Raw genomic sequence first — 15,861 nt, 5'->3', positions numbered from 1 at the left:
AGATGACAAGGAAAATGAAATTCCAAGCTTAGAAAAGGATGCTCAGTCATTTTCTCAATATCTTACATCTGGAGAATCAGCACATATTAAAGCCAAGTTGACACAGATCAGAAGGTATTGGGAAGAACTCCGGGACCATACACAGCATCTGGAAGGATCAATAACTGGAAAGGCATCAGTACAGCAAAAATTTGAAGAAAACTTTGCAAAGGTAGATAATGTAAACTTGTTCTGTAATTCAAAAGAGAGTGGCCATTAAATGTACCTTCAGGGAAGACCTGAAAAAGTGCACTTAAAAGAAATACTTTCTGTGTGCACACTTGAATTAAAGGGGTATTTTATACGCATGAGTTTCAATCCTCTGTGGGTAATGTAATGCTAAAACTAATCTAAAACCAAGATAAACTAGACTGATCTGCCTGCAGAACAGAAAGTGTTACCATACAGTATTTTTTAATTATCCATTCTTGTTAGGGATATGGAGTGTAACACTGCCTATGTCTACTCAGAAGTAAGCCCCACCAACTTCAGCTGCACCTAGTCGTTACGGGTGTAAGGTTTTCCTACAAAGAGTTGGATGCTGAGTACCTCTGTTGAAATTAATTGACATGACTAACTTAAAAAGGTAAAGGTAAAGGACCCCTGACAGTTATGTCCAGCCGCGAACGACTCTGGGGTTGCAGCGCTCATCTTGCTTTACTGGCCAAGGAGCCGATGTTTGTCCGCAGACAGTTTTTCTGGGACATGTGGCCAGCATAACCAGGCCGCTTCTGGTAAACCAGAGCAGTGCACGGAAACACTGTTTACCTTTCCACAAAAATACCTATTTATCTACTTGCACTTTGACGTGCTTTCGAAATGCTAGGTTGGCGGGAGCTGGGACTGAGCAATGGGAGCTCACCCCATCACGGGGATTCGAACCGCCGACCTTCCAATCAACAAGCCCTAGGCTCAATGGTTTAGACCACAGCGCCAGCCACGTCCCCATGACTAACTTAGGTCCATTAATTTCAATGTTTCTGCTCTGAGTAGAACTTACCATGTTTCTCCGAAAATAAGACACCGTCTTATATTTATTTTTCCTCAAAAAAACACACCATGGCTTATTTTCAGGGGATGTCTTATTTTTTTCCTCCTCCTCCTGCCACGGCTGGCATTGCTGCTGCGCCTATCACTATGGCTTATTTTCGGGGTATGGCTTATATTTCCTTGAATGCTTAAAAATCCTGATATGGCTTATTTTATGACTACGTCTTAAAATAGGAGAAACAGGGTAGTTGGCTACAGCCCAGAGCTTCTACCTTGAGCACAGTTAACTGGAGTCGGGGGTACCAGTGGGATTTACTACCAAATAAGCATGCAAAGATGTGTAGATATTTGTAACTTTGTAAATCTTTAGTACTTTTTCTTAATTTCTCTGGTTTAGGTCCAAGAGGAGCTGTGCAGATATGAAGGAAAACTGGCAGAGCCTGATGCTTCATGCTGTTCCTCAGCAGAGACTTACAAGGCCCCTTCATAATGTTACGGTAAGTGTGTGTGTGTGTGTGTGTGTGTGTGTGTGTGTGTGTGTGTGTGTAAAGTTTGTTACCTGGTTTCATGTTTAGCATGGAAGATGTATTTGTACGGGCTGTAGCCAACATTCACCCAACTGAAGAAATCTTGGTTGGAAATTACTTCTGCAATCAGCAATCTTGGTATTGTGGAGGCAAGAGAGAAGCCCCATTTGTTTTAAACAAGTGGGAGAAGGGGTGGTCAACAGGACTAACAGAATGGGGGGGGGAGTTAGCAAAAAAGATATTACTGTATTCCAATTGCAACCTAGGGATACTACTGCCCTAAAACAGTCTTAAGAAGGCTAATCAGAAAGCCGTAAGTGTTGCAGGTAGGCATTCCCCCAATTCAGCTTTCCAGGAAAAATAAAATATGGCAGCAGTTGCCTTTTGTCCACAGCATAGTGGTGTTACTACAGATAGTATTGCATGATGTGGTGCCACCATCAATAAAGCCTTGTAACCTCTAAGTATCAGCCTGGGTTGAGCAGTTAAACAACCAGCCAAGCCTGAACACCTTCTGGCATTACTGCACTTGCGTATGAGTTAAATAAAGCCATGGCATAATTAGTTTTACTTCTTTTTAGCTATGTCCAAGACTATGTGAGGGCCCTGGGGTTGGTAATTGTCTTCTCTTTTGTTGTGTTGAATTAAATAAGGATCTCTGTCAAGTTCTGGAAAAAATGAACCAAACACTGGCCTCTCTGTCATCTGGTTCTCGCAAGATCGTGAATAAAGAAAAAGCCTCCCAGGATGTTTTGATGCTTCAGCAAAGACATGAAATGGTTTTGAGACAAGCTAAAGATAGACAGGCCTCGCTAGAGATTCACCTAGCACAGTGGCAGAGGTGAGAAAAGCACGGTGTGATATGCAGGCAGAAAAAAATATCTGCAGCTGTCTCCTAGCTTTTGGTTTCGTGGGACTTGAACTGATGAGCTTTTTTTTTTTTTTTTTGCTGTGTTCTGGTAGACAGGAGAAGGAGCTCTCTGCCTTCACGATTTGGCTAGAAAGGTGTGAAGCTGCAGCCAGACCTTCAGAGCAACATGTTTCTGCCGACAGAGTCAAAGTGGAAAGTGAGCTGCAGTTGGTCCAAGTAAGTTTCGTGGGTTGGCATAGGTTCCTTGCATTGTTCTTGTAGGTTATACTGGGAAAATAATTACATGCTATTATTGTTTAACAAAACAATGTGTAGACCTGCAACTAGTGGCAGCTTTCCACTGAATGCTTGAAAGGAGCTAAGCATAAGGCATAATTTTAAAATCTGCTCACTGAAACGAGCTCAAGACATTGGGTTGTATTCAACATAGTGCTAAGCAAGCAATTCCGTAAATGCAAGGATTTCAGCTTGTGCAACAGAAAACACATACATACCATCTCTGTTATGGGGTCCCCCAACCACCCAGAGCAGATTTGGGGAGGGCATGAGGTGAATTCAGAGGGAGAAGAGGAGTGGAAGTCCCATTGCACTAGCAGTAATCTTTGTGCTGACAAAGATTAATAATTATAATAATAATTTATTATTTATACCCCGCCCATCTGGCCGGGTTCCCCCAGCCACTCTGGGTGGCTTCCAACAAGACATCAAAATACAGAAATCCATCAAACATTAAAAGCTTCCCTAAACAGGGCTGCCTTGAGATGCCTTCTAAAGGCCTGGTAATTGTTGTTCTCTTTGACCTCTGGCGGGAGGGCATTCCACAGGGTGGGTGCCACTACCGAGAAGGCCCTGGTTTACCCAGTTCCTGGGATGCCTGAACTGAACACAATTGCTGGTCCATCAAGCTGAATGCAACCCACCAGGGTCTCAGCAAAGCTCTTGTTTGACTACCTATGTGGGACCGCCAAAAGAGAGGAGCTGTGTTTGGATTAGTAGCCACACGTTGTGTACACCTTGCCTCAGTAACATATATGATGCCTACAACAGTTTCTCTGGTTTGCAAATATGCTCATGGATTCAAAAACATTGGTGATCCTGTGCACAGTAAATGAATTCAACAGATAATCTACACACATAAAATATCAAATGCAACTTTTTATAGTCAAATGTCATCACCATTCAAAACTCAGCATTCTTTTCTGATGACGTTTAACCCAAATTGCAGTGACATATACTTTTATGTTGGTGAAACCAACATTGAACCAAATTCTGTAATATATTTCAGTGTGAGATCAGCTCTGTGTTGTCATGCTTTTGGCAAACCAGATTTGTTAAAAGTTGTCAAACGTGTAGGAGGCCTCACAGCAGTTAAAAATCAATCCTAGCAATGGCACCCTTTGTTTTGAGCCACCCTGAGGATTTTAGTAAGCATTGTTTCACATTGCTCTCAAACTAATGTTTGTTGTTTCTATTTGCTATAACTGATTTCTAAATATTTTTGGTGTTTTGTTTTGGCTTACTTTATCTAAATCTAAAATAATTATATTTTAATTTGAATTTTGTTGCTAGAATTTTCTTTATACATTTCCAGTATTGTTTTAAGGAAACAAATTCAGGGCAACATTCAGCAAAGAGCACTGAGACTTGCATAATAAATCCAGTCAATTGCAATGCCTCATTAAATACTGCAAAATTAAGTCACTTAAAATTTAAATTTCTCTAGATGTGTTTGGTTCAAAGTTATAATTACGATATTTACGTATTAAAGGCTTTACACTAAGATATATTTATATATTTGTTTCTCAGGATTTGCAATCTGATGTTGCATCCTATGCTTTGTTGTATACCAGCCTACTGCAGTTAAATGAGTCATTATTTAAAACATGTTCCAGTGAAAGTGTGAAAACACTTAAAAAAGACTTGGAAGACTTAGATAGAAGATGGAAAACTCTACCTCAGATAATTAACAAAAGGTTTGTGTTTCTCTTTAAATAGCAGCACTTTACTGGCAAACAGATGCTGATCACTGACAGAATGCAGAATGCTACAAGTTAATGTGGCAAATGTAATGGAAATCACACATTGGGCTATGTTGTTTGATGGGGACTAAAGTGGAGAGTGCAACAATCCAAGAAACCCATATGTACAATCACTGGCATTTTTCTGTCTTCTGTATGGAAGACATTCAGCTCTGAAGTTTAAGATATGTCTACTTTGAGCAACAGAGTAGTTTAGGAAGCGGGGTAAAGATTCCCGCCACTGTGGCCACTTAAATGCAGCCAGACTCTGCCCCCCCCCCCCAGTGAGGGCGGCTGAAGGGCTTAACAAGGTGGCGGGACAGGGCTGACACAGGGGGCCAAACACTCCCTCCTGCAAGCGCGGGAAACAGCTTCTGCTTGCAACTCCTCCCCTCTGGAAGGAGGAGAGGTCTTCCCACATAGAGGATTATGCTGTACTGTACATTACTTAAATAATTTTAATATGTAACATTCTTTTATTGCATCCTTAACTAAAAATAATAATACTGACCAAGTCAAGATAAAAATGAAAATGTTAATTTCAACATCTTCCAGGATAAATTTCCTCCAGTCTGTTGTTGCTGAGCATAGACAGTACGATGAGCTACTCCTCAGTTTTTCTGACTGGATTAAGCAATTTCTTGGTAAACTACATGCTACTTCTGAAATAAATACAGCTGATCAACAGCCGGCTGTATGTCACAATAAGGTAAATAAACATTTTTGTCAATAACACTTTCCCAAAGCAATTATAGAGCATTTCTTGTCAAACACTATTCTGTGATCTAGAGCAAGGAGATTGTTAATGTACAGTATTATTATTAGAGAGCTTATTGATGAATCAGCTTTCCTGCTAAGTCCATCACTAAAGCTGTTGTGGGAGTGAAGACCCTGAACAAATGCACAGTCCCGCACTACAGAGTGGAGAAAGGGGAAGGGGGCACAACATATGGAGGATATGGTAAGTCGGGAGATAAATTTAGGTGGTTGCATGGTTAATGCAGAACCCAACGAAGAAAGATAGGAATGGACAGGGACAAATACCGGTAAGTGTATTGGAGAGAGGGTGTTCTGAAACTCCTCTTGTAGGCTTCCCAGGAGCTACTTGAAATGTGTTACATAGCACAAATTTGAAGTTCACCTTTAAATACAGGCAGCCCCCTATTTACACAGGAGTGAAATCACGCACAACTGAAAACCATTGAAAAAGCCCGAAAACACCTCACTCTGTCCCCACTTTGCCCTGCCCCCATTCCACCCTTTTAGTAACAATTCAGTGACATCTTTATGACATTTCTGGGTCACTTCTGGGTTTGGTGTGATGTTTGGTTGCGCACATATGCTCATAAATGGCAGGCTGCCCATAATAAAAAAAGTCATGCAGTTTTATTGGGGGGGGGGGAGGAAACAAGCAGAAATTTAGTAACAACAAATGACTTTAACATCAAATTTGCTGGCAGTGCTAAGCAAGGCTTATGCCAAGAAGAGGTGTTTTTCTTTCGCTTTTTGTCACTTTTTATTCCCTACCCTTCATCTTAACAGGAACACAGAATGGAAGTGGAAGGAAAGTTCAAAGAACTACAGAGTCTGAAGAGTCATGTTGAAAAGCTGTGCTCTTTCAGTCGGCCAGAAGATCACAGCGTGTTCCAGAATAAGGCTGAAGACTGTCTCCAGCTCTATCAGGAGGCCAGTCAGGTAATTAGCCGCAGGCAAGATGCTTTGCCCCACCTTAAGGCCTTCTTAGAGCTTCATGCTGCTGCATCACAAGTTCTTCACCATTTGAGGCAGATGGTAGAAACCACTGGAAACATGGACAAGTCTAAATCCGAAGTGCTGGAGAAGGAATTGAGTGAGGTTATTCAAGATGTCAGCAAACTGGAATCTACAGCAGCCAGTTTAGATACATCTCTTACTAAAGCACAGTATCATTTAAAACATGGAAGCTCTGAGCAAAGAAACTCCTGCAGGAGTATCTCCGACAATATCTGCGTAGAATTAGAATCCATCCAGTCTTTGCTGGGAACGAAGCAGAGTGAAGCAGAAGCTCTTGGAGCTCTGCACAAGTCTGTCATGGAACGCAAAGAACAGCTCTTAAAAAGCATTGAAGATATCGAAGAAAGGGCTGACAAGGAAGGACTGAATGAACCAAGCCTTCAGGAAGTTCAGCAAAGGTAAAACAAAAAGGAATGCATGTAACACGTGAGGATAACTTTCTCAGCTGGTTCTTAGCTCATTTCACTTACTAAGATTGTATATTGAGCCAGAACAGCATTCTTTTTTGCTGTCTGGTCTCGTTGACCTGATTTATAAATATGTAAATTGTGGGTCTTAGTCCAAAGAGTTGGAACAGATATGGTTGTATCAACAGGGCTTGGTTTTAAGGCAATAGATCTTGTGCTATATTCTGAGTGGAAGCTCAAAGCATGTAGATATGTGTAGCAGTCAGTAGGTTTTCATTATAAGATTGTACTTGTCTAGGTTGAGGTTGATGGTGTGGTGGAAGTTGTTAGTCTTAGCCCTTCATCCTTTTTCTTGATGAAAGTAATAAAGTTAATTGTCAAAGCAATAGATGTTTTATATGCCAAATGCTTAAGACATACATATTTGTATGGAACTGGATATAAAATTTAAGATGTGAAGGCATTTGTATGGAAAACAGTTATAATAATAGAACTTACATTGGACAAAAATAGAATAAATTTCAGAAAATATTTGCAAGTACACATTCCAGCAGGAATGGGGTTGGTGTTAACCTTCCTAAGTAGCTAGGTATATGGTTAACAGCAAATAATATAAATCTGTATAAAGATAATTATTTTAAAACCTGGAAAGATATTAAAAGAAATTTGCAAATTTGGGACAGAAGAATGAAACTTTCACTGTTAGGTAGAGTGTTGACTATAAAAATGAATGTATTACCAATAATGTTATTTTTGTTTAAATCAATTCCGGTGATTGGAAAAACAGATTGTTTCAATGTATGGCAAAAAGATATTTCTAAATATATCTGGCAAGGGGAAAAAACAAGATTAAAATATTGATAGAGGCAAAAGAGAGAGGAGGTGTCTCCCTGCCAAATATGAGATTATATTATGAAGCATCATGTCTTTGTTGGTTGAAGGAATGGATGACATTGGAAAATTCACATACAGTGGTACCTCTAGTTACGAACTTAATTCGTTCCGGAGGTCCGTTCTTAACCTGAAACTGTGCTTAATTAGAGGTGTGTTTTTGCTAATGGGGCCTCTTGCTGCTGCTGCACCACCAACACACAATTTCCGTTCCCATCCTGGGGCAAAGTTCTCAACTTGAGGTAACTCTTCCAGGTTAGCGGAGTTTATTACCTGAAGCATTTGTAACCTGAGGTGTTTGTAACTCGAGGTACCACTGTAATTAGAAAAAAATATGTATAGAGTATGAGATAAATACAAAAAAAATGATTGAAGGCCAAAATACCACTTGCTCTCACTGTTGGAAAATGTGTGTGTGTGTGTGCATGCGTGTACTGTACAGTATATATATAACTACAATTTGATTCATATCATCATAGTTGCTCTAGAATGTTATTGTGATTTAACCAAATATTATATTATATTTTTGACTGATTGCAGAGGTGTATTTGGTGATGTTATTTCTATTTATTTTTTAATGAAGTAACCTAAAAACAGATTAACATTACGTAATAAATATGTTGATTTACAGATTAAGGATTTTTAATCAATTGGATGATGAACTGAATTCTCACCAGCATGAACTACAATGGCTGATGAGCAGAGCAAAGCAAATTGCCCAAAAAGATATAAACCGTGCTCAAGCTGTTGACAAGGAGATTAATTGTTTGGAAGTCACCTGGGAGGATACCAAGAAACTTATCCAAGAAAAGTAGGTATTTAATTAATTGCAATATTTAAGCATAAGGTTTTTATGAATATGTTGTAATGACTTAATATACACTGCTAGAGTTGTAAGTATAAGTATCCTCCTTCATGTGTACCCTGCAAGTTGCTCTGAAGAGGGTCAAGCCTTTGCAAAAACTCCAGCTGAATGGTGGCAAATGCTCTGCTAGCATTTGAATGCCCATAGAGGCTTAAAGTCACTCACAAAGCACCTCCTATCTCTCACTTCCCCTTAGTTCAAAAATTTACCTTTGGAGCAGGAGGAAGTAGTGGAGGTTTTTATTCCACCCCTATTAGATTCTGGGATTGATAGTTCCAATCCCTGTCAGGAAAATACACACTACCAAGGTTCTGGAAGAGGTCACTATTGCATTGTAAGTTTCTGTGCCAGAGGTCACTATTGCTACCTTCCCCTGCCCCAAATGCTGGTTTCTAGATCAAGGAGAAGGGCAAGAGTGGCAGTTCTACTTTATGTGGTCAAGGCAAGCATACTGCTGCAAGCAAAATTGCAAGCTACTTAGTTCTGTTCACAAGCATTTGAACAGGGCTGCTCAAAGGAGCAAAACAGCTTTATCGGCTGCTTTATGTACATACCTCCATTTTCTACTTGGACCTTTGTATCAAAGTGCATGTCCTCATATCTGCTGCTGCAAATCATGGGAAGGGAACTACAAGGCAACAGGAAATTCTACATGATCAATCATACTCTGGGCGCACAGTAGACATTGAAATATGACAAAGCATACGTTTCATCACATTTTCCCCCCACATCATAGGCAGGAGCAGTGCTGTGTCCTTGTTGACCTGATAAGGGAATATCAGAGCCTGAAATCCACAGTAAGCAAAGCCATAGAGGTTGCTAGCAATGTTACAATGACAAAAGCCATGCTGAAGGACCAGGAAGATGTTAGATGGGCTTTATCAAAGGTAATTTAAAATATTTTCATCCTAAAATAATCAGTAGTAATTATTTAGTGAATCGTTTTAGCAGGATTATAGTCATCTGTAGATTCTTCACTTTTGCGGATAGATTATTTTATGCGCTGCTACTTGAGAAGGTAATCCTACTTCCACTGATAAGGTAATACATAGCAGACTTGGTTGCAGCTGCTTGACTGTCATCTGTATCTGCAATGTAAAACATGTGTGCATTGCTTTACCTACAATGCATAAGTAACTTTATTGCAAAACTCTAGACTAGCCTTTTCAAAATAAAAGTAGTTGCTTGAAATCAATGGTGTCTAAGTTGGTCATGATGGAAAGTTTAAAATGTAACGTGTAAAGGTGATTAGGCAGAATAGGTGGTGAAACTGTTCCCAGATTTTTGTAACAAGCGCATGTTTCTGTTCACAGCATGAAGCAGCCAGAAATGAGTTAAATGACAGACAGAGGGAACTGGATGCCTTCACTAACAAAGGAAAACACTTGCTAGCAGAACTGAAAAAGATTCCCAACTGTGACTCCATGCTAGTGAAAGTTGACATGGACAGCACTGTGGACAAATGGCTGGATGTAAGCAGTATATTTGAGATGGAATTCGAAAAGTTAAATACAAGCGAGCTGTTATTAGTGAGGAGCATGCTGAGATTTCAAAGCAGCTTTTCTTTTGGATCATGTTAAACCGGAGTGTGAGTCCAGTCATGGGAATGAAGGGTTATATATAACCAGAACTTGGTCTGTATTATACATATACCATGAAGAACTCATGGCACCTTGAAAGATTTTTTAATTAATTAATTTATCAAATTTGCATTGCATCATTTCTTCAAGGAGCACAGTGCAGTATATGCAGATGTTTCCCATGCAGAGTTTTCTCAACAATCCTGTGTGGGTAGTTTGACTTGAGAAACAGGAACTGGCTCCATGTCACCCAGTAAGTTTCTTGGCCTAGTTGGGGTCTGAACTCAGATCTCTGCAGTCTCAGTCGAACAGTTTATTAAGTACACTATATTTATATAAAATGGAAGGAAATGTGAATTTGATTTCTCAAAGTGTGTCTTTTATCCTGGGAGGAAATAACTACTTCAGGAGGGAAAGTTTTCACTAGGAAAAGTGTTAAGCCCCCTCCTTACATGTAATGGTTCCAATCCTGATTGTGCCCCACACAGCTCTTATTCTTAAAGAGAAAAGCACACCAATATATTCACACACAGTGCATTATGTAATGCAGCTAGCCTTGACATTCAGGAGGAGAATGAGACATTGATTATATCACTAGATAACACCAAGCCGCCAGATCCAGTGCCACAGAGTCAGCTTGACTTGTTATTCTCACTCTGTGCAGATCAAGGAGGAATAAGAAGCACAAAAAGATACTTTTGCTGCTGCTCTGTGTGCTTCTGGGTAGTGATGGTGACTAGAGAAGGAAGGGGGTAGGGTGGAAATTCACTATAATTTGATGCAACTAGAGATTGAAGATACTGCAACTGGACAAAGGTTCCTGAGACAGGGTGCAAATGCTTTAAAATAAATTCCTGTTCCTGGCATGAGGATAAATTTGAGCCCTTGAGGAAGGTCTTCCCTTTTCCCAGTGACTAAGCAGGGGTCCTTGAAAACACACTTGGCTCTTGTAAGAACAACAAAGAATCTGGCACCTTTGTCACTCAGTATACAGATGGCATAGTCAGGAGGATGTTCTCAGTTTGTCTTAGCAATCAACGTGAGCTGTGCTAGAATGACAGGTGGGTCAGCAGAACTAAGCAATTAGCTAAGCAATTAATTGACTTAAACTTACTAGAATAATCAATAAAGATTTATTTAATCGGGCAATATCCCTAATTGCTTTCTTCATTGCATAACAGGTTTCAGAGAAGCTTGAAGATAGCATAGATAGGCTGAGTGTCGGTGTGTCGCTGTGGGAAGATGTCCTGGCAGTTGGTGATGATGTGGATGGGTGGTGCAACAACTCCATCTCACAGATGAATGGCATTGTCAGCAACCTGGCCAGCTGCCAGGGAACCGAGGCTTTCCTGGAAGAATGCCAGGTACCATTAAATTGTTAACAGGCAACAAATACACATACAATGAATACACACGATTTACAGGCGTTGAATGCTTTTGGAAGAATTCCCAGCAGAATTGAAAATGCACCTAGCTTTATCTAGATCCTGTGCCTATATCCAATAGTGGTTGGCTCATCTGGCTTCCAATGCCCAGGGTCACTGCCACTTACCCAGAAACAGAGGGGTAGGGACAAGGCAGCAGGGAGATCAACAAAATGTGGTTGCAGTCACAAACTCCATCAGAGCCTCCCACCATGCTTGCACTAAACTCCTTGTTGCCTTGCTGGTCTCCCTTTTCCTCTCAGTAATGGTAGGTGAGCAATGTTGCCGCACTGACCACTACTTCCTGTACCTTGAGCTACAGGAAGATTCTGTTGAGGGAGATTCTGTAAACTGAGGACTCTTTGGCACTGTGGAAAAAGGACATATGGCAAACTCCCACAGAATTTATCTTTCAGTGGGGGTCAGAAGTGAAGTTTTAGCCTAACCGTGACCCAAGTACAGCACTTTACTTTTCCCAATAGGAATGAATGGCAGCTGTTCACTTATATGGAAAGAATGCACTTAGGGCAGGAGTTTTCAACCAGTGTGCCATGGCACCCTGGGGTGCCTTGAATGATGGTCAGGGGTGCCATGAGCAACACTGGCCTCTGTCCCTCTTTCCTTCCCTCCCTCCTCTGATGTCTCTGCCCCCCCCCCCCAAAGGCTTGCACAGCTGTTTATTGCAGCAGCCCTGCCTATAAGCTCTGCAGGCGAATGGTGCCTCTTGCAGGCACCTCTCTTTGGGCTGGGGGGTGGGTGGGGGTAAGCACAGAGAGCAGAGGTGGCAGCGGAGGCTGCCTGGAGGACTCCCAAGGAGGGGAGGCTGAGGGAACACTCCACAAGGGAGGGTGTTTGAAAACGGGTGAGAGGCTGCTAGCTCTGCAGGCACAGGGTGACGCAACTGGGCTCCTGAGTCCCACAGGGGAGCCACAGAAAGAATGTAGTTGGTTAAGGGAGCCGTGGACTCAAAAAGGTTGAAAACCTCTGACTTAGGGTGTCATTGGGATGGAGATATTAAACTAAAGCCATTTTTCCTCATGTGCTCTTTTACAGTCTCAAATTATAAATAAAGAACAGAATGTGGAGCAAATCAGTTCAAAAATATCTGAGCTTAAAGACTTAGTAAATGCAGAAGTTCCCCCAAATCTTCAGGTAAGATATTGTAGCCCATTGCAGCTAGTTCTTTAAGGTCCTTTAGGAGCCCAAAGAGACTTTCACACTCTTTTAGTCTCTGGCTTCTATGAAGTTTGATTTGAATTAATAGCTCTAATCTTTGTTAAATGTTTCTGTTACAAAACTATATGCATAGGCAGAGGGAGTCTATATTTGGCTCTAGTCCATCATGTAACTTTGTGACTGGTCTTGATTCTTTCATAGACACTTTTCAAGGTCAGATCGCCTTATTGTGAAATTCCTGTTGTTAGGCTGAAGATTGTATGAAATAATAGCCACAATAAGATTATTTCTTTTAATAGTGAAGGCAGGCGGTCAAGTGCCAGCTTGGAAGCAAAACCTTTGTAAGAATAAAATGCTAAACTTTGGTCCTGGCAGCTGGGGGGAAGGTATCAGCCCCCCCCCGCCCCCGCCCCCATTGAACACCTCTGCAAGCTAGCTGGAGCCCTGATCAAGAGGACTTCTCTTAGGGTGAAAGGCTATACTGCGACATTATTATTTTTGTAGCTGCCACTTGTTGGATTTAATGTTTATACTGCTGATTCATTAAAGGACCTTATGTTTTCTTATTTAACAAATGGTACCACAGAAATTGGATAATAGTTATTTTCAGTTGTTTTATGATTATAACAGGGAGCATTTGCTTTAATGAATCTGCTTGTTTGTTTTTTTAGTTTTTAGAAGCAGATTTAAGGAAAAAACTGGTGCACACTAAAGAAATGTCTGAGATAGCAAAAGAAACACTAAAAGATTTCAGTTCTCAGAAGATGCAGTTACATAACTTTGTTAATCAGATGGGAAAGTGGCTCACCAAAATGGAAGAATCACTCCTAAGCTGTGCTCATAGCCAGGATCTGTCAGGTCTAAGCACAGTCAAGGTGAGTATTACAAAAACAATATAGTATTCAGAGCTTTATAGTTCATCAGAATTCCATACCCGTTCTTATGTCACTGTAGAAGGGCATTAGTGAGACTTTGGCATCACCTTGTGGTAGAAGGCAGATTTTTACCTTTAGCCTACCTTTTATAGAAGGCAGAAAAGCGAACTTGTGGGAAGTAGAGAGCTCCCCAGAACCAGTTTGCTTTTCATAAAAATGCTCATATCGCCCCCCCCCCCAGCTTCCATCTCCTTCAGGGATTTGTTCTGTTATTGCTTCTCTTCACCAACCAGGACAGCATGCGAGGTGAGGGAAGCATATTGAAGTTGAAGTTAGTGAAGTTAGCAGTTGGCCAGCATCGACCTCGCCAGTCTGACCGACCAAGTTCATGATGTTGCCTTGTGAGGTGGGGCAGGGGTGCCCCCCCCCGATCAGCAGGAGGGAGAGGACAGAGCATCAGACTTGATGGCTCCCAGCCCTGCTCGGCTCTGGCCACCTCCTCTTAGCAGTGCTTTGTTTACATTCCAGTAGTGGCCAGAGCTTCAGCATGCCTGTGCCATCCCTCCCCCTGTCCCCATAAACCTCCTTGTCACTACATTGGCATCCTGCCATTGGTCACACTCTGGGCCATTACTGTGGTGCTAGTGCACTTGCTCACCACCGATGAGATGGGAGTGGTGGGAGGGGGCAGATCAGGGTTCCAAGGAGCATGTTGCAGTAGCTGCCCACCACCACCACCTTCACAGCCACTGCCACCAAGCTCCTTGGAGGCCGGATTTGCCACCTATCTAGATCCTGCTGCTTGAGGCAGCTGCCTTATCTTGTCTCATGGGTGGGCCGGCCCTGGTTTCATGGCACCTTTAGCTCAGAGACAAAAAAAGACTTCATCCCAAATACAGTATCTCACAGTTTAATGCCAATTACAGGAAATGGATGAGATTTTAAACTAACTTAATATAGTGTATTTAACACGTGTTGGTTTAGAACTATCAGGAAAACCAGTGCTTTTTCTGGCAGGATGCAGGGGTACGCATACCCCTAAACATTTTGTGAATCTTTGTACTTTTGTCCATTTACTATATTTATTTTTCCCGATTTGAACTATAAAATGGTGATTCTCTTGAGTCAAAATGAGAGTACCCCTAAACATTTTTTAAAGAAAAAAAAGCACTGAGGAAAACAAGCAAGCTGTTCCTTCCCCCTGCCCCCTCACTTTCCCCCTAGAAATCAGCCATCTGTTTCCAAGTCAAAATGTGAAGAGTTTATCTAGGGCCGTCTTAAGGGTATCCAGCGCCGTGGTGCAAAATCCCTCTGGGGGCCCCCTCCGCTTGGTAGGCGCCATTGGAACAGCAGCTAGCAAGCTTGCTGTTGCGAGGGGGTGTGGTGAGAACAGCGCACCGAAAGGAGCCCTTTCGAGCGCTGCTCCCACTGCCCCCCCTCGCCTGGGTGGGCTTGCTAGGCGCCATTGGAACGGCGGCTAGCAAGCCTGCTGTTGCGAGGGGACGTGACAGGAACAGTGCACCGAAAGGAGCCCTTTCAAGCGCTGCTGCCGCCGCCACCCCTCACCTGGGCGGGCTTGCTAGGCACCGTTGGAACAGCGGCTAGCAAGCCTGCTGTTGTGAGGGGACGTGGCGGGAACAGTGCACCGAAAGGGCTCCTTTCGGTGCACTGTTCCCACAAAGCCCCCCTTGCAAGCCTGCTGTTGCGAGGGGGCGTGGTGGGAACAGCACACGGTGGGGGATACAGTCAACCGCCCCCTGCAAGTGCGATGGAGGGGCAGCGGCAGAGCTAGGCTGCTTCAGCAGCAGCGCCTCACTCGCCGCCTCGAACATGAGCAGCGTGCGGGGCTGCTGGGTGCCCCAGCCCAGCGCCCCTGATGGGGAGGCACCCTGGCACACTGTGCCACTAAGCCAAATGAAAAGGACGGCCCTGAGTTTATCTATCACTATACAGTAGTTTTCATATGATCCAGAGTGGAGAAATTTCCTACTTTGCTAGGCATGGTAGAAACATGTAGCGAAGATAATGGAAGCTATATAATGGCAATGAACCAAAGGTGTGTCCAGGGTCTAAGGCTTAGATTCTAAGTCTAGAAAAAATGTAAGCAGGGCTGCACATACATTTCAAGAAACTTCAGTTCAGCTGATACATGAGGAAGTGTCCAAAAATTAGGGACAATGGTGTATAATTTCAACATACTTCATACAGAGGTAAAAACAGTTAGTAGAATAATTTAAAATCCAATTTCTTTTCTATTTTGAAGGCTGATATTTCCCTCTCCAAGGTTGTAGGTTTGACCCCTTTAAGAGACTGCTGCATATTCTTGCATTGCAGGGGGTTGGACTAGATGACCCTCGGGGGTGCCTTCCAATTCCAAGTAGGGAATAGATAGAAATAAGTAAGATGGTATGTATGTGTACATGAT

General features: G+C 42.2%; 1 protein-coding gene across 10 annotated transcripts in view; it reads left to right on the top strand.

Moving 5' to 3' along the window:
* The window catches only part of SYNE1 (spectrin repeat containing nuclear envelope protein 1), a 293,499-nt gene that overhangs the window by 110,511 nt on the left and 167,127 nt on the right, over window positions 1-15,861 (top strand). For 9 of the 10 annotated variants that reach the window (XM_060272762.1, XM_060272760.1, XM_060272757.1 and 6 more), the window contains exons 1-13: window positions 7-211; window positions 1,427-1,526; window positions 2,210-2,397; window positions 2,520-2,643; window positions 4,234-4,400; window positions 5,001-5,154; window positions 5,988-6,616; window positions 8,148-8,327; window positions 9,118-9,268; window positions 9,695-9,853; window positions 11,143-11,325; window positions 12,439-12,537; window positions 13,233-13,436. In XM_060272762.1, the coding sequence (XP_060128745.1) occupies window positions 1,449-1,526; window positions 2,210-2,397; window positions 2,520-2,643; window positions 4,234-4,400; window positions 5,001-5,154; window positions 5,988-6,616; window positions 8,148-8,327; window positions 9,118-9,268; window positions 9,695-9,853; window positions 11,143-11,325; window positions 12,439-12,537; window positions 13,233-13,436 (2,316 nt within the window). In that variant the 5' untranslated portion in view covers window positions 7-211; window positions 1,427-1,448. Of the gene's footprint in view, window positions 1-2; window positions 212-1,426; window positions 1,527-2,195; window positions 2,398-2,519; window positions 2,644-4,233; window positions 4,401-5,000; window positions 5,155-5,987; window positions 6,617-8,147; window positions 8,328-9,117; window positions 9,269-9,694; window positions 9,854-11,142; window positions 11,326-12,438; window positions 12,538-13,232; window positions 13,437-15,861 lie in introns of those variants that run through there. The other variant, XM_060272764.1, reaches the window with a different exon arrangement.

The sequence above is a fragment of the Zootoca vivipara genome, chromosome 3, assembly GCF_963506605.1.
Source record: "Zootoca vivipara chromosome 3, rZooViv1.1, whole genome shotgun sequence".
Lineage (NCBI taxonomy): Eukaryota > Metazoa > Chordata > Lepidosauria > Squamata > Lacertidae > Zootoca > Zootoca vivipara.
Note: the sequence above shows the minus strand (reverse complement) of the source record. Positions and strands in the feature narration are given on the sequence as shown.